At 30.8% G+C, this 20,555-nt stretch overlaps 1 protein-coding gene across 1 annotated transcript in view; it reads right to left on the reverse strand.

Moving 5' to 3' along the window:
• Positions 1-20,555, reverse strand: part of LOC149418589 (activating signal cointegrator 1) — a 31,878-nt gene that overhangs the window by 4,693 nt on the left and 6,630 nt on the right. Inside the window, exons 6-9 of the mRNA XM_089638587.1 lie at positions 18,983-19,131; positions 16,901-17,064; positions 2,047-2,216; positions 1,153-1,319 (exon numbers count right to left, since the gene is read on the reverse strand). Of these exons, the coding sequence (XP_089494713.1) occupies positions 1,153-1,319; positions 2,047-2,216; positions 16,901-17,064; positions 18,983-19,131 (650 nt within the window). The remainder of the gene's footprint in view (positions 1-1,152; positions 1,320-2,046; positions 2,217-16,900; positions 17,065-18,982; positions 19,132-20,555) is intronic.

Raw genomic sequence — 20,555 nt, forward strand, 5'->3', positions numbered from 1 at the left:
TTGTATTTCACCATCCCATTTGAATTTCGTAATCATGGTGAAACAATGTATGAAAATATAGGCCCAGATTGGGCTTATATTTGGATCACGAAACACACCCACCCACAAGGCACTTCTTGTGGTATTCTTTATTCTATGTGAAAACAGATAATAAGTAGGTAATACATAGTAGATAATATTGATGTAGGGAGTTCATAATTAACTTTATGATTTTTTTTTTTTCAAAATTCGACTTGAATATAAATGGAAGATATCAATTTCTGAAAAGATGTTTTGTATTTTGTGCATGTTCTTCTGAAAAAAATGTTACGTTATTTTTTTTTTTTTTTTTCGTTTATTTAGGAAACAGACAGTTGTACATGTGAATAAATTTTACATTTTAGTTGAACATAAGATAAACCAGTTAAGTTCCATTTACAATTTTTTTTATATTTACAGGTTAGGAAGATATTAAAAGGCAAAGGTAAAAAAAAAAATAATTAAAAGAATAGGTGAACAATAAAAAATAATCGTTGTGATTAAGGTACATTGTAAGGTTAATTTGTTTTTAAAAGCTTTTAGGGTACAGTGGAAAATATTTTAAAGAAGCCAAATTGTTAAACATAAATAAGATATCACCAAAATTTCGTTTTAATAATAATAAAAATAAAGGTATGGTAAAGTAGTAATAAGAGTTCGATTAATGAAGACAAAAAGTGTGCGATGTAAATTTAAATTCTTACGAGACGTATGTCGCGCCATAACTTGATTAAAAGTAATTTGTTTACTGGAAGTTATAAGATTAAAGAATAGTTTTAAATTGTGTATGCTACATAAAAATTCCAAATGCGAATAGTTGTGAAATAAACTAGAAAGAGGATAGATTAGGAAAGTAAGTTTAGGTTAGGAGAGAGGTGAGGTTAGGTGAGGTTAGGTAAGGTTAGTTGATATTAGGTGAGGTAAGTTATGAGGCATAGAGACGATCCAATTTCATCCATCCTAGAAGAAAGAAACAAACATGTGAAAGACTCATATATCCAACCGTATTTTCCTTAAGCCACAGAAATCTTTTCTTCAAATTGGACAGACAAAATCGATCTACTGTCCCCTTTAGGTTAGGTTATATCGTTTTCTGGCAGAAAGAGTTGAGAAGGTGATGAAAGTAAAACCCACATTTTAATGCCGGTGACCAGCAGGGAAGCCCAGGGCTGGTGCATGGAGAGGCAGGCGCCCCTGTCGTCCATCTCCTGCATGGAGGCATCCTGGATTATCTTGATGTGATCTGAATACCCCACCCGACCCGGTCTCGCTACGTTCTGGCTTTTTACAGTGATGTCAAACTGAAATTATTTAAAAAATATAATTATAACTGACCATACAATATCGACTTCCGCATAAATACTTACAGCAATTCCAGAGGGATGACATCCAGTTGGCTGTCCTAGACAAAGTTTGAGAAAGCAACTTCAGAGGTTGCGTGAGGAGATATTATGTAAATCTCATCATTCAAAATATTACAATATTTAAACTCAATTTTATAATACAAGCTGCCTGAAGCAATATGATATATTTTATTTTATTATATTTATATACTATATTAATGAACGCAACTCCAGCCTCTGCGCAGAAAAGTACAATGGACTGAGCTGCAAACCGTTCCTTTTACTTTACTTTTGTGCACGGCAGTCTGGAGAGCGCGGGAGGGTACATGTGGTGGTCTAATTACTGTGCACATTAAAAAAAATAATCGCAGGATTTACAATATATTTTAATCGTTGAGACAGTAGGTTTAGAAGATGCCATATTTTAACTAAAAAAAAACATAGCCATCTTCGGTCATAAAATATTTTATCTCTGAGCCATCGAAATACATACAGGGTTGAAGATTCATTAAATTTCAAAGTTGATTTTCAAGTTCTGTGATGGTTCTATTCAAGCTCTGTTATTATTTCAATTATGTGAAAAAACTGGCCAATAATGTTATATGGAATAACATCAAAGAAATTTGATGAATTGTTCAAATTCTATGAAACAACCCATCCATAACAAATATGTAATGTGTATAACCTGTGGGGCAGGGCCGCAGTAGCCGGGATGTAAGTCACCTTCATGTTGCTCTTCTTTCTTTTTGGGTTGATTTTTGAAAAAGTCTTCTCTCTTCGCCATGTCTGCTAATGCTGTCACTGTCTCTTCGTCAGCTTCACCTTCGTAACTTTTTTCTTCTATCACTTGCCGACCTAAAAAGATAATTATTGTAGTTATTTTTATTGCTAAGGTCGAGTTAGCCTTTCGTTAATTGCTTGCTAGCCGGAATATGCTAATGGTTATGAAAAAAAAATTTGGAACGCCGATATATCTTTATGGCGAAATAGGTAGACTCGACCTGAAATTTGTCATTTTTTAGGCCAATTTTAGACGCATGGACACTTTTCTACAAAAAAAACACAAATTGATTTCGAAAGATCGTTATTTTATCTACTAAAGCAAGACGTTAAATTTTGAAAAATAATATTATTTTCTTATCATAATAAAGTGTTATGTTACCGTTGGTCGATGCGCAGATTTGTTACATTTTCAAAGATGAATTTGTATTATACAACAAATATTTTAAATCATATAATTATACAGTAAAAACAATCGATAAAATATCTACGGATCGTATCTATAAGAATTTTGTTTTTACTTCAAATGAAATTACTAATAAATAAATCCAAGCACACATTTTGTGACGAAAGTCCCTCAATTTGACTATTTATTTATGGTCTTACAAATTGGTATAGTTCAGATTTTTTTACAAACATAATTTACCAAGACATTAGAAAAAATTTATGACCAATAAAAATATTTTTAAAGTATATAATAGTAATTAATTTCGATTCACGTTTGTGCATTTTTAATAATTTCATCAATATCTGCTGCGATAGGGCGGCGAACGGACATTTCATTTCGTCTGTGCCGAAGTAGTTAATAACATTTTAAAGTAATTTCTCGCTTAAAAATGGGGAGGAAAATACCCTTGGAAAATAGTTTTATTAGAAAACACAAATAACGATATCACAAAAATACGTGGGAGAAATATTTTCAGAAAAAAACAGAGGTTGGTGATATTTAATTATCCGTGTACATTGTACGTACTTTATATGCTACAGGGTCGTTAGAAAGAATCAGTCAAAATACGCATATATTTTTTTTAACATTTAGCGATAATTTTGTGTTCTTTAATTTCTAGGGAAAGAATCAACTATGGACTATCAGGAGCTGTCATCGATGTTCCATGTATAAATGTTAAAACTTATGCCAAAGTACATGAAACTGTTTGTGATTGGTGGTCAAAAAGTGCAACGAACCATATGAATTTCGATTTGTGATGTGCGATTCAAATCATGTTTTGTTCATAATTTCTATTCTATTGTCCAATTCACTATAAAAGAAAAACATAGAATCAATATATTACACCAAAACATTAGATCGATCAATAAAAATTTTGATGAATTTTTTATATACCTCCAACAGCTTGAAAATAATTTTGATGTCATTGTACTGACAGAATGCTGGTTGAATGACAACTACATACCAAAAACAATCAAAAACTATAATACACACCATACAAAAATACACAAAAACCAAAATGATGGTATAGTTATATACGTCAGTGATAAAAATAACACAACCATTCAAGAAATAAACATAATCGACTCCAACTGCATACAAATTACATATAGAAAAGAAACATGTATCCTAGCTATGTACAGATCTCCATCCAAAAACAACATCACAAATTTCTTAACTGATCTTAACAATACATTAAATAATCTCAACAAATACAAAAATATCATCATCATAGGAGATCTTAATATAAACATTCTACAAAACGGACACCCACAAAACATAGAATACCTAGCAATACTAGCACAACACGGACTGGAGCCAATAATAAAGGTCCCAACACGGGTCACACAAAACACTAAAAGCTGCATAGACCATATAATGATCAAGACAAAACTAAAAACCAAAACAGTAGTACTTGAAAGCACAATCACTGATCACTACATGAATATGATAGCAATAGACACCGAAAACACTACTTCGAAACAACATAAAATATTTACAAAAAAAATAATTGACTACTCAAACTTAAAAGAAAAACTCCAAAAAATAAACTGGAATACATTATACCAAATAGATAATGTCGAGGAAGCCTGGAATACATTTACAAATACGCTAACGCAAGAAATAAATAATTACACTACAGTAAAACATATAAAACTTACACACAAAGCAAAAAAAATTAAACTATGGATAACACAAGGAATATTAAACTGTATTCGTAAACGAGACAAAATTCACAAACAAACTAAACAAACACCGTATGACATGGAACAACTTAATTACTATAAAAGATATAGAAACATATGCACGAAAATTATTAGAGTAGCTAAGGAGATGTACTACAAAGAAAAACTTAAAAAAGCAAACAATTACCCAAAGGAAATATGGAAAATATTAAAGGAAGTTACATACACACAAAAATACAAACAAAAAAATACTATCGAACATCTAAATATTAACTCGAAAAAAATAGATGCCAAAACAAATATAGAAATGATGGCAAACCACGCAAATAACTTTTTTGCAACTATAGGGAAAGTTTTAGCGAATCGTAAAAAACACAGCACAAATACACTAACACAAACAAACAGATCAAACATCGATACCCAACCAACACAACACAGATTTATATTAAAAACAAGTTCGGAAATGGAAATTAACAAAATAATAAATACATTAAAAAACCAGATTGCTCCTGGATTAGATGAGATAACAACGGATTGCATTAAAATAATAAAAAATGAAATATTAAAACCTATAACACACCTAATCAACCTTAGCATAACACATGCCTGCTTTCCTAATACTCTTAAAAAAGGACTGGTAATCCCTATGTATAAATCCGGAGATAAAATGGAAATAACTAACTATAGACCAATTACTTTGTTAAACTCTCTATCAAAGATTTTCGAAAGACTATTAAAAAACCAAATAATAAAATACCTGGAAGAAAACAAATTAATCTCGGACAAACAATATGGATTTAGAGAAAAAAGAAGCACAAAAGAAGCTTTAGCAAGTACAATAGATTATATACATAGCAACTTAGATCAAGGGTTTAAATGCATAGCGATATATTTAGATTTGGCTAAAGCCTTTGATTCAATATCCCACAAAACACTTTTTAAAAAATTAGAAAATATGGGTATCAAAGACAAAGAACTACAACTATTAAAAAGCTACATGAGCGACAGAACACAACAAGTCAAAATTAATAACTATACTAGCAAACCACTGCCGATTACACACGGAGTTCCACAAGGAAGCATACTAGGGCCCGTTCTTTTCATAATTTACATAAATGAACTTTGCAGCATGGAAATAGATGGAGAAATAATTAGTTACGCAGACGACACAGTTTTATTATTTAAATCTAAGGATTGGAATAAGGTTTATAACATAGCGAATCTAGGAATCACGCAAGTGAAAAAATGGTTGGACTCAAATACACTCACACTAAACATATCGAAAACAAAATTCACAACGTACAGCATAACTAACACAGGACAGCCAAAAAACAATACAAACACCATAAAAATACACAAATGCATAAACACCAACATCTGCGATTGCCCACCTCTAGAAAAAACAGAACAAATAAAGTATCTAGGAATCCTAATTGACCATAATCTTAGATGGACACATCACATCAAACAAATCACAAATAGACTCCTCAGAACAATACACATTTTCCTAAACATAAGAAACATATATAAAATAAAACAATTGAAAACAATATATTATGCACTATGCCAATCAATAATAGAATATGGAATAATTGCTTGGGGAGGAGCGACAAACGCAGCTATCGCTCAAATAGAAATTGCACAGAAAACGATATTAAAGGTAATACTCAAAAAACATAAACTAACCGACACAGACCAAATATTTAAAAGCTGTGACGTACTTGATATACGCCAATTATATGTTAAAACACTACTAAACTACATTTTCGACCAAAAAAACAAACCCCAACAAACACAAAATATCACTAATAGACCGGTCAGACAAGCGTACAAAGAAAACATAAAAACTCCGACGGTAAACACTACCTTTGGACAAAGACACCATAAATACCACGCTATTAAAGCATTCAACAGTCTTCCACTTGAAACAAAAATTGAGGAAAATAAAAATAAATTCAAACACAAAATAAAAAAATGGATTAAAGAACAAAAAGACATTATTACCAAAATACATAACATAAAAGAATAAAACATATACACGCAACACAAAAAAAAATATAAAACACACAACACACACAAACACATATATCATTATAAATGCCGATTTACATTCTCTTTTGATATTTTTCTTTTAGTGTTATAATTATATTTTAATTTTTAATCTTTATTTTTTATTTTAAATTTATCTTTATTTTAATGTTGTTTTTCTTTTCTTTTATTTTTTTTAAATGTATAAATTCTTAAATTATAACATGGGGGCCTCAGCACGGGTAAACAACCCAGTGAGGCCAACATTACTAAATTGAAATATAAAATATTGTAAAAAAAATGTATCAATAATAAAAAAAAAAAAAAAAAAAAAAAAAAAACTATTACATTGGTATAATTCAACATATTTAATATTTTTTGTGTTACTTTTTGTCAGTTTCATAATGTCATATTGTGGATTGAGCCTCTTGTTTTAGGAAAAAAAAACAAGGTTATTTTTGACATACTTACCTATGATTTTTCAATTGAAATTTACCTCGTAAATTTAATAGCATTTCAAAAATTAAACAATAGTCAGGTACCTCCGTTAACCATGAAAACAAATACATGAAAGCGATACAATATTATGCAATCGCATAACCACATATGTAGGTAGGTACCGCAGAAAATAGTTGGAAATAAAACCTAGTTTTAATACATATACTACTTCAGTTGTAAGGAATAAACCCTATTTTCAATATCATATGTATCAAATCAAGTAAAACTTTAAAGATAAGTATTAGAAATAAAACTTACTGGTAATACCTATCATTAAAACGAATAAATATGTAAAACGAGAGATTTTTACTCACTTTTGTTAAACCTATGTAAAATAAAATTTAAAAAAAAAACAATGAATAACAATTTTTGAAAAAATTAAAAAAAAAAGTTTATTCATGTACCTACCTATTTTGTATCTACTATGTCAACGCACTGCATTTGTATTTATTTATGTTTACGCACTCCGATGTATAATTTACAAATATGTATTTTTTTTATTTTTTTTTATATGTGTTTATTCAGTTTTTTTTTTTTATTTGTACATTATTTTCTCTTACTTAGTTAGATCTTACAAAACTGATCAATCAGTTTAATTGTAAGAAATCTCTCACTTTTTCTATTTATTAGCTTATAATAATATATTTAATTTCAACTTGATATCTTGGTACCACAATATTAATTGTTTTTATGTTTGACGGAGGTAGAACGATCTAATTTTCGTTTTTATTTTTGATAGATAAATAATTCCGGAATTTTATGTCTTTTTGTTCTATCTCCGTATACATTTTATTTGTGCTTCTCTATGCCTAGTAGGGTAGTTATGGTTTACAGGTTTTTTGAATTCTGTATTCCAGAATTCATCTAGCGTTAGTTGGTAATCTATCCTACTATGTATAGAGAGCACATTACACAAAGAAAACATTTTTTTATAATCGCCTTCTCATAATTGTATTTTTTTTTTGCCTGATATCAATTTTAGGAAACGGATTTGTAATTGTGCTATTTTATTTAAGTACGTTTTATACGTTAATCCGTAACTATTTACTCCGTATCCTATAATTGATTCCGCTAATGCATTATATATACAGTATAATATATTTTTATTAACAAAGTTTTTTAGGTAATAAAATTTGCCTAATATGGATCTTAATCTATTACATACATTTTCAATGTGATTTGACCAGTTAAAATTGACATCTATTGTAAGACCAAGGTATGTATATTGGTAAAGTTTTTCTATGTTTGGGCATTTACATGGCAGAGATTGGTTTTTTGTGTGTAAACAATCGTATGAATGACTTTTTATATGCAGTTCTTTATCCTGACAACTTGCATATGGAGAGTGTATAAGCATATATTTTGTTTTTTTTTGCGTTAATAATAATTCCATTGTCGTGGGACCATTTAATTATGTTATTTAGGTCTGTTTGTAAAAATTCCTCAATTTTCTGTAGATTTCTGTCAGCACATATTACGTTAGGTAAACTGTTTACTTGCATTATATAACACGTAGGTCCCGATATCGACCCTGTTGCTACTCCAGTGTCTGTTAACATTTCATCACTGAAAATTCCGTCAATTTTAACTTTAATTTTTCTATTTAACAGATAATTTTTAAACATTTTATTTAAAGGACCTCTAATACCACATTCTTCCATTGCCTTTAGTAATGTTTGATGGTCCAATGTGTCAAAGGCCTTTTTAAAGTCTATAAAAATTATACCAACGTAATATTTTTCATTTAAATGACAATTTATATGGTCAGTGAAATTAGAAAGTAATTGTGTAGTACTTTTTTCTTTTTGAAATCCGTACTGTATGGGATTTATGATTCTGTTTTTTTCTATAAAAAATTGTATTTGGTTAAAGATAGCTCTTTCAATAATTTTATCAATACACAAGAGAATCGCAATTGGTCGATAGTTTGTGAAATCTTTGTGATTTCCTGATTTATAAATAGGTCTGATGATGGATGTTTTAAGTTCGTCAGGCATGATGCTTTTATTTACACAAAGGTTAATTAATTTAGTAAGGACTGGAATTATATTATCAGCAATTAACTTCAGGTCTTTAATTCTTATTGGGTCGTTGCCTTCTGACTTTTTAACATCCATATCATTAATTATTTTTTTTATATCTTTTTCTGTTACAGGTCTAAATCTCATTGACATAATAGCAGGAGTTGTATACATGTTACGATCTAAGAATTTTGTAGTACAATTGTGTCTTAGCCGACATATTCACTGCTAGTTACTATCACTACAGAATTTCATTGTATCACATTCTAACTCATATTAACCACTGTTAAATTGATTGTACCTAATATTTTAATATTACTTGCGTGGCAACTTTTCCTCATCCCTCTCCTCCCCTTTCCCGTTCCAACCCAAGTTTATTTAAGTATAGTTAAAATCACTTTTATTTATTGCCGTTTATGGTAGGCATATTATAGGTTTATCGTTTACAGGTTAGTATTATGTTTCTATATATATCTGTGAACATTAATAATTGGTCTGTTTTTTTGTTATTCTCTTATGTATATTATATTACTAAGACTGTTTATGTTCCTCAAATAAATAAATGTAAGTAAATTTTATAATATTCTAAAGGATGCTATTGCAAATCTTGTGCCCCTCCGACAAAATAAAATTTTTAATTTTCCAAACTGGTTTAGTCCTGAATTGATCACTTTAACATACAATAAAAAAATTGCTCATAAAAATTACAAGCGATCCAGATTGTCAAGTGATTATAATGAATTTCAATTGTTAAGAAAGGAGTGTTGTAAAATATCGAAAATGTGTTATAAAAATTACATTGATAAAATTGAAAATGATATTCATGTAAATGTAAAACAATTTTGGAACTACACTAATTCTCAAAAAATAATAATTCCAGTATTCCAACTTCTATGAATTTCAATGGAAAAGTTGGATGTAATGTTGAAAATATTGTAAATTTATTCGCTGATTATTTTAAGTCTGTCTATGAAAAGGATATACCTAATAATGAAATTCCCAAATTCTCGTTGAATCTCAGTCTAAACATATCTGAAATACACATTGAAATTAATGATATTAAAAAGCATGTAAATTTGTTAGATGCTAGAAAAAGTGCTGGACCTGACAACATTCCACCTGTGTTAATTAAAGAATGACTAAACAGCCTATCTGTTCCTCTTTTTGTAATTTTTAAACAATTTTTAAAGACAGGATGTTTTCCTAATATATGGAAACATAGTTTTCTTACTCCTATCTTTAAAAAGGGTGACAAAACGGGTGTTACAAATTACAGACCAATATATATCTAGTCATCGATACCTAAACTTTTTGAAAAAATAGTACTTGATAAAATATCTACAAACATAAAAAAATTATAACTCCCTACCAACATGGCTTTTGTTCAAATAAATCTACATTTAAATTTACTAATATACGAAAAATTAATATCTACATCCTTAGCCAACAGGTGCCAGGTAGACTCAGTATACACTGACTTCAGCAAGGCATTTGACAAGGTGTGTCACAAAATATTAATCAATAAATTAGCTAAACTTGGAATTTACGGTAATTTACTAAATTGGTTTACTAGTTATTTGTTCCAAAGAAGTCTTTGTGTGAGAATAAATGGCACAAATTCATACGAATTTATGGCGACAAGTGGAGTGCCGCAAGGCTCTAATCTAGGGCCCATTTTGTTTATAATATTCATAAACGACATTGTTGATGTATTTACTGATATAAACGTTCTACTGTTTGCTGATGACATGAAACTTTATAAAGAGATTAACCACATTAATGATTTTATTACACTTCAAACTAACTTGAGATATCTTTTTGAATGATGCTCAATCAACAAATTAGCATTAAACATAAATAAATGCCAGTTCATTCATTTTTCCAAAATAAGTAATCCTATTTGTTTTCAATATTCATTAAATGATGAAAATTTAATTTGTGTTACTAAAATTATTGATCTAGGCATTATGTTCGACAGTAAACTCACCTTTGTATGTCATATTAATAATATTATCAACAAGGCCCTAAAGACTCTTGGCTTTGTTTTGAGAGCTGCAAAAGATTTCAATAATTTAGGAACATTTATTATGTTATATAAAACCCTTGTCAGATGCCAACTTGAGTATAACTCTACGTTATGGTCTCCATTTTTCAATATTCATTCAGATAACATTGAAAAGATTCAATGGAAGTTTCTAAGGTTTATAAATTATAAATTGCATATTCTTATACAAAGCATAAATTACAACTACCTCTTGGATAAAATGTCTGTATTGAAACTTTCAGAAAGAAGAATAAGCACAGTTTTAATACTGTTACAAAGAATACTACATTTTAAAATTGACTGTCCCGAATTACTTCAATGTATCAATATCCATGTTCCCAAAAAATCATGCTGACATTTCTTACCTTTTTACTTCAATAACACCAGGACACTAGCTTACCAAAATTCTCCGATTCCGAGACTTCACAATCTCGGAAACAAATATTCTGATCTGGGTGATATATTTCATTTGAAAACTAATCAGTATAAATGTTGTATATTCTATCACTTTTATTCTTCTAGACATAAATAGACCTATGTACCCATATAACTTCTCCGCTTCTACTATTTTGTTTTGTTGAATCTTTTAAATTCAATTATATGCGTGAGGATTCATTTTTCCCATTATCTTTACATTCTTCTTTATTGTATTATTTTTTAAGTGTTTACTCTGATACAAAATGCTTGTATTTTTTTTTAAAGAAAAACTCACTAGGGCGTGTAATAAATAAATAAATAAATAAATAAAAAATAATTGTTATTTCATCGGAACCATGATGTAGGCTTCTTCAGCCGCGCGGGGTATACGGCTCGCAGTGGAATGGATACGGTATTTCTATCTAGTTCGAAAAAAACATCCGATCACGAGACCATCTTTTGACGAAATTTGAATTCCCGGCCGCTGGTTAAGACGCCTTAAGGATTTCTGATATTAGTACAGTTTGTTTGTGAGATTTTTATCCTCGGCACACTACGGAGGTATTAGGTAGCGGGAGCTCAGCATTCTAAAGGTTAAACCAAATCATTCCTATATTTATTTATTAATTTTCGGGAAATCCACAGTTTACATTTATTTCAGTTTGTACATAAGTATTATATAGCCAAAATAAAACCAATTATGGATTTCCTTCTTGTGACTTTACCTCTACTGAGACAGCATAGTAAGGAATAAGTAAATTAAATTTGTATGAAAGAAGATGAATTCAAAAAATTATACTAAACAAAAGATTATATAAAACGAAACATTACAAAACAAAACATTTATCAATGCATTTATAGCCATGGAGAGAGGTTGTAGATATAAATCAAATCATAATAGAAATATAAACAATAGAGACATAACATTATTCACAAACCATCAGAGAAATATTATTTTATGGACCTCTTGTGTTTGGTAAGTTCGCAATTGAAAATATCCACCTTGGATAATACGCTATTGTAATTATTGCATAGTCTGTTCAGGCAAGAATTTTGCGTAGAGTTTGTTTTGCATTGATCCACCCTGAACAGGACAGAAGAGCGTGTTGAACGCGCAGGTACATTGAACTGAATCTTATTTAGCAACTCTGGGCATTGAATATTATTTTTAATTACTTTATACAGGAATAGTGCATCCTTATGATGCCTCCATACACTCAGTGAATCAATTTTAAAGTATGAAGCTCCCACTGCATAAGTATTAAATCTTACAAATGACTTGTAACAAAGATATTTTAGGAATTTGTTTTGAATTTCTTCGATTTTGTTTATGTGGATTTTGTAAAATGGAGACCAAACAACTGATGCAAACTCCAGATCACTTCGTACATAGGCAAAATAGAATTGCATGATATGGATGCTATTAAAAAGTTTTGTGTTTCTTATGAAGAAGCCTAACATTTTAACGGCCATATTTGTGATTTGATGTATATGAAGGTAATATTGTAGTTTACTATCAAGGGTTATTCCAAGATCACGAATTTCTGAGACTGTTGCAATTTTGTTGTTGAGAATAATTAAATAATATTTTATTTTTATTTCTCGAAAAGACAATTTTGAAACATTTAGATATAGTTGATTTTGTTGGCAATAGGTGAATATATTGATTAACCTGAAGAATCCGACCAACTACAATTGTAGTTAAAGGAAAATTCTCCTACAAGCCGATCCACTACAACAGCAGTTTGGAGAATTCGTCATGTTCATCTCCAAATATTGAGTTAATTTACAAGTAAATTTTCGAAGTAAAAGATTCATACTCTAAAACTGAATGTTTTCTACTATACCATTTAAAGAGTAACTCCTTTTTACTTACAGTGATTTTTTAATTATTTTTTTTGTATCCATGTATCTCTTCACAATTCATCAAACTTTTTGTCACTCGCATAGTCTCGTAACGCGCGTCCATGCGCGTCATCCCGTTGCCACATTACAGGCTGAGTTATTGCTACTTGTGGTGAACATAATTGTTTATTAGAATTTTTTTAGATTTATAGCTAATAATAAACTGTTTGAGAGATGTGAAATCCTTTGTCCACTATAAGATAAATTACAAATTACATATTCCATTAGAAAATATAAATTATAATTATTTAATGCACTTGCTACTACCTGAATTATCACAGCGAAGAAAAATCTGTGATGCTTTATTATTATTCAAAATTATCAACAGTTATTTGGACAGCCCTGAACTAGTGAATATGATAAATTATCAAGTTCCCAATAAGTACAACACTAGACTTCATGCTCCATTCAATATAGTTGCTTCTCGCACTAATTTTATGTTCAACTCTTGTCTTCAGAGATTGCATCGTGTGGGGAATGAAACATGCTCTTTTGATATATTTTTTAATAAAAACATCGCTTCCTTTAAAAAAAATATATGTATGCAGATATTAAGCAAAAATCCTGTTGATTGTTAACAATAACAAACTTAATACTCTGTAACTATTTTGATAATACCCACTTCTCTTTGTATGTAATTGTTGTGTACCTTTTATTTTTGTCATAATAATAACAAACTTACGTACATTTATAATAGCAAAAAAAAAAAAAAAACAAATTATATATTTTAAATTACAAGAATATTACCTACTTTTATAAATCGCTAGAAAATGTTTTACACCACTGCCAACCGGTATGCTTCAAGTATGTTTGTAATTATGTTTTGTGTAATATTGTGACAATTATAATTGCTGAATGTACTATAGCCTGAGCCCAAATAAGTATATTATATTATAATTATAATGCTCCTGTATGATTAAATATATTATATTAAATATATTATAATGCTCCTGTATGATTTACCTTGCATGTAAAGGCCGTCAAGGCGAGAACAAACAAATAAATAAATAAGATAATCTTGTATATATTTATATTAGTGAAGTGATTGCTCTAGATATACCATTTTATTTAGGAACATTTATTCTTTGGGTGTCTTCAAAAATATTCTGTTGGGGTGCATATTCTTCCATGGTCCATTTTTTATTATCTCCAATAATTTCAGTTAGATAGTTTGGGTTTTTAATTCTTAAAAATTAATGTTGGCAATCTGCTGTCCATTATTTGCAGGCATAGAATCCATATGCATTATTTTTGGAATAGAATTCGTATTACACAATGATTTAGAATAGGCCCAGAAAGTCTTTACATTATCTTTTATCCCTGGCTCAACTAGGTTAGTATAGGATGTGTAGCATTCTTTAAGTATTTTTTAAAATCTTTTTCTAAGAGTAGTAAACTCGGCATGGTCTCTTGGGTTATTGTGTTTTTTAGCCCGTAGTCTAACCTTATTTGACTCTTTGAGGAGCATTTTTAGAGATAAGCTAAACCACTTAATGATAATAATAAACCAACTCCGTTACACATACAAAATAAAGGCCGTAAACTGAATCTTTTAGAGCAGTTAGAAATTAACAAAAACTCTAATAATCCAAAAGCTATTCTAATTAATGAACAAACAAATATAATTCGTTCACCCCTACTAGATATCTTCAAACCTAATGCAAATATGAGTGCACTATGAAGTACTTAATTATGCTATTAAAATAACCCTATGAGTCATCGTTTGGGAATAACTAACATAAAGACATTCAGTCAAATTTAAACATTACACTAATTGGGGAAACTTTGCTGGGGTAATAACCATTAATAATTTTTGATATTTTACTTAGAAATCAATTAAGAAATCAGTAAATGAAATTAAAATACCTACCTAGAAATAATATAAATTTATCGTCTGTAAGTGGGCTACCCACAGTTTGATAATGCCTTCAGAGGGCGAAACAGCTGTCACGCGTAATAATAATTACACAGCAGAACTTGTTTAAAAATAAACTGTTTTTATAAACCCAATAATAATATTATTGTATATATAAAAAAAAAAAAAAAAAAAAAAAAAAAAAAAAAAAAAAAAAAAAAAAAAAAAAAAAAAAAAAAAAAAAAAAAAAAAAAAAAGCTAAACCAATTGGGATAGTGATTTCTTATGTGAGTTTTTTTTTAATGTGTTTATCTATAATATTCCATAGTATATTGTAGAATAACTATACCTTAGAGTTGCTGAAAAGTGAGATCCAATTTACATTTGTTAGATCCTGACAACATCCTTCATAATTACCTTTCTTGAAGTTGTATTTGACGGGATAGTGATTTTCTTATAAGTTTATTTATAAGTGATATAATAAGTGTATTAAGTTAATGTAAAATGCCCGCCATGCTTAATACTCTTATGGTAACCCTATCTAATATGGACATAGTGTCATGTAAGTGTATGTGTGGTCAGCGGAAAAAAGTGACTGCGTAGTGAGAAATCAATAATTGTAATCGATAAAACTGCAGATAAATCTTCATAAGATGACTGACAAAGGTACATTGTTTATGTGTAAAAAAAAAATCGTCGATATTATAATGAATAAATAAACAATGAGTGATTATATTTGGAGTTGCGGCATTTTGAAATTAAATTTACTTAACACAAAATAAGACACTAAAAACCTAATTTTGGATATACATATACAATAATTCAACATTTAAGAATACCGTAAAATAAAATTTATAACTTAAAACCTGTTTGGTGCAGCTGTATAATTTTTTAAACAATGACCCAAAATTTCAGAAAATCATGCCGGTCCAGGCAGCCAATTCATTGAAATCCTTCCCGGTTCCTAAGGGTTAAATCATGTTTAAATTGATACAATCGTTTAGACTTTTTATTGGCTTGTATAGCTTAGCATCATCAGCAAATAATTCTATTTCTGAGTATTTTACAACATTGATCAAATCATTAATATATAAACCCTAATATAGAGAACCCTGTTGGATCCCAGAGGAAATTTCATTGAAATCTGATTCGAAGCCCTTTATTGCTACTGCCTGTGATCTGTTGAGTATATAAGATGTAACACAATGAAATAAATTACCACGTATACCTAATGACCAAAGTTTTCTTAGTAATAATTTTTGATTAATTTTATCAAATTCTTTGGCAAAGTCTGTATATATGATATCTACTTGAGTGCGGTTGTCCATGTGATTGACGATGAATTCAGTAAGAGAACGAGATAACTTTCCACATTTCTGCCTTTTGTAAAACCATGTTGCTTTGTTGTTATGATATGATTGAGCTGTGGACATATTTGTAAATAATTTTTTCCATTAATTTACTGAATATTATTAGTTTTGAAATTGGACGATAGTTTAACATTATTTTTTTCGCCATTTTTGTGGATTGGTTTTACATAGGCTCTTTTCCATATTTCAGGTATCATATATCAATGCCAACAGCTTGACAAACTTAACTTTTCAGTTGGTGGCATCGCTAGTGTAGATTACATGGATCCAACAAAATTCTCCGAAATACATAGCTCTGATACTCAATGGTTGTCTTTCACTAGGGGAATACTGAGAGTACCCGTTTACCAAAATTCAGTCAAATTTATTTCTGCATTTCGGGATTAAACCCTCGTCATCTGAATTTGTAGTCGATGATCTCTTAAATCCTCAACATCTTTAATATGTTATGTTACCCATAATGAATAAAACATTAAACAAAAACTAACCTGCAAAATCAAATGTGAAAGTCTGATCACGTCTAGAGGCGTGCTTTTTCTCACGCAGAGAGTTCTGGTACTTGTCCAACTTGTCCCGCTCCCCTTTGCTCAGCCAAACCGACCCGCTGCTGAAGTAGTCGCTGTCATCATCAGTCACCCGAGTGCGGCGCTCGCTATTACAACAAATAATAATAAGGGTTTATAAAGGCTACGGGTCCAATACAACAACGCCTTCCGCACAATGTTTTGTCTCCCCAGATACTGCAGCGCTTCCCGTATGTTCACGGAGGGGCGAGTTCCCGGATATGCAGCCCTTATTAGATCCAGGGTGGCAGGAATGAGGGAAAGGATAAGAAGCTCTGGAAATATCCTCACTATGGAAGCCCGCCTCACTCCATCCTCCAGCATTGACGCACACTGGAGAAAAATACTAACGCCTAACATAGTCACGGCTCCCTAAAGGATTCAACTTTCTATTATTCTATTATTTTATCATTTTATTCTATTTTATTTTCAATTTATTCTGTTTTCTTTTCTTTGTTTTTCTGTTCTATCTTTTTGTTTTTGATTATATATTTTTATGTATCTCTATATGGAATGTGTGGGACTGCACTAACCTCCCCACATACCGGAATAAACATTTTATTATTATTATATTAACGGCCCTCCACAATAGTGATCTAATTTTTGTAAAAGTACAGAAGAACCTTCATTATCTAGCAGTGGTGGCCCGGTGACCTGTATTTCAAGGGGTGCAATAAAAAAAATTGTACGTAGGTACCTCTTTTTATAGGCGAAACCCAACCCACAACCCTTGGTGTATGAAAATCACATTGATTGTGGAAATACGTCGATAACTCTGTTCTTAAATTCTGTAATAGGTTATTTGAAAAACATAAATGGCTTTAATGTGCCGTAAATTGTTCACATTAAAAATATTGACCTTTTTAGTGTTGGTCTTATCAACGCAATCTATCTATCATTTTGACACAGTGTATGTGTTTCAGTGAAAACACTGACATTTCACGTAAGGCGACATAAATATTAGGGGACATCCGCTGACGAATCAAATATTTGCGAAAGCCGTGGAGATCTAGTTAACATTAATTTCTGACAAAGTTTGAGTCAGAAGCGAAACCACGTTCACATAAAAAATAAAAAACATAAATAAATGGTATAAAACTGAAAGCTTTTAATTTATTTGTGGGTTACCTGGTGCGATCGTACTCCAGTAGCTTATTTATTTGTGGATTACCTGGAGCGATCATACTCAAGTAGCTTATATATTTGTGGGTTACCTGGTGTGATCGTACTCTAGCAGCTACTTTTCAGCTAGTACATTATAATAATGACAGAAAAAGGGAATGCCCTATAGTATTTTTTTATGTATGAGCAAAAAAAGCACTGATCTAAAATCATTTCTCTGAATATAACAGTGTTTGTAAAAATCATTGTTTTTTTTTTATTATCTGTGGGATATCTGGTGCGATCGTACTCCAGTAACTTATTTATTCGTGGGTTACCTGGTGCGATCGTACTCCAGTAGCTTATTTATTTGTGGGTTACCTGGTGTGATCGTACTCTAGCAGCTAATTTTCAGCTAGTACATATATAATAATGACGGAAAAAGGGAATGCCCCATAGTATTTTTTTTTATGTATGAGCAAAAAAAGCACTGATCTAAAATCATTTCTCTGAATATAACAGTGTTTGAAAATATTTTTTGTTATTAATTGTGGGATATCTGGTGCGAATGTACTCCAGTTTTTTATTTATTTGTGAGTTACCTGGTGCGATCGTACTCCAGTAACTTATTTATTCGTGGGTTACCTGGTGCGATCGTACTCCAGTAGCTTATTTATTTGTGGGTTACCTGGTGCGATCGTACTCTAATAGCTAATTTTCAGCTAGTACATTATAATAATGACAGAAAAAGGGAATGCCCCATAGTATTTTTTTATGTATGAGCAAAAAAAGCACTGATCTAAAATCATTTCTCTGAATATAACAGTGTTTGTAAATATTTTATGCTATTAATTGTGGGATATCTGGTGCGAATGTACTCCAGTAGTTTATTTATTTGTGGGTTACCTGGTGCGATCGTACTCCAGTAGCTTATTTCTTTGAGCAAGGGCGGCTTCCCAGCCCACAGGTCTTTTCTGCTCCGTCAGTCGAGTGCGGAGCGTAGCAGACTTTTTGGTGGCAGAATTCAACACCTGCATCTCTTCAGTAGAACATACCTACAAAAGATATTACATAATCAGAAGAAAACTAACCTAAAATTACTTTAAATAGTAAAAAGTTTTTCGGCTTTTGCGATATTCACATACGTTCACCAGAATGGAAAAATCAGTATAGCAAATAGGGTTACATGATGAAAAAAATATTGAAGGAAAATTTATAAAAATAATAATCAAACAATCAATATTCCTTAAAAGAAACCATCAGCTATTATAAACTAAGGAACGCCAATCTATACCTGCTTTCTAGATCTAAGCCAAGCGTTTGATAGTGTTTGTCACAATAAACTCTGGGAAAAACTTAGGAAAAGAGCAGTTTCAGAAGATAAAACAGCGATTCTTTCAATTTGGCACACACAGCAAGAAAATGTGGTGAAATGGTCTGGCGAGTTTTCCAACCCATTTTATCTGAAAAGTGGCGTAAGGAAAGGAGGAAGCATGACTCCACTACTCTTCAATATATACACTGATGAACTAATTAATAATTTAATAACACTAAAATAGGTTGCCATGTTCAAGGAGTATGTGTAAACAATATTAATTACGCAGATGATATGGTTCTTCTAGCACCGACACTTAGCGCACTAATGAAACTACTCCAAATATGTGAAGATTTTGCAAAAAATCATAACCTTGTATGTAATACGTCCAAATAAATCATTATTGTTTTCAAATGCAAAAACGAAAACACCTTCAATATGGCTAGACGGAAGGAAAAAGTATGTTAGCCGTAGCGTAAAATACCTGGGACATATAATCACAGATGACCGGAAAGATATAGAGGATATGGAAAGGCAAAGAAGAGCGTTTTCACTCTTGCAGTACAAACGTGAAAAAGATACTTTTCAACGAATTTTGCACTTAACTGTACATGTCAGAACAGTGGGTGGATTACACTGCATCCCAATGGCATAAGCTAAAAGTCTCTTACAATAATGCTTATCGCCAATTATTCCGCCTACCAAGATACCCCAGCGCCACGGAAATGTTTCTGAAGGGACGAGTACACTCTTTCAGAGCGCTTCTCCGCCATCACATGGGGAGTTTACGGCGCAGACTACGCCAATCTAGTAACAAAATCATCACTGCCATGGTTGCCAGGATGGAGTCCCCCCTGATAGCCCCCTGGAGAAGGGAGATGTCCAAATATCCTCCATAAACAGCTGCTTACACTCATTTTTGTGTTTATCTTTTTTCACTTAAATTCCGCTTTTTTGTGCCTATCGGAATCGCCTATGTATTATTATTATTTTTCTTACTCTAATAATATATATTATTTCAAAATAAGGAACGTATTGCATTGCACTACCCCTGCATACATTCTGGAATAAATTCTTATTAAAGAAACAAACAAAGTACCTAACCTAACCTTACCGATACTCTTATCATATTCTGTTTTATCCGTTACAAGCAAAAAGACTGTA

This window comes from Hesperophylax consimilis, chromosome 13 (genome assembly GCF_061612785.1).
Source record: "Hesperophylax consimilis isolate HC1 chromosome 13, BYU_Hcon_1.0, whole genome shotgun sequence".
NCBI lineage: Eukaryota > Metazoa > Arthropoda > Insecta > Trichoptera > Limnephilidae > Hesperophylax > Hesperophylax consimilis.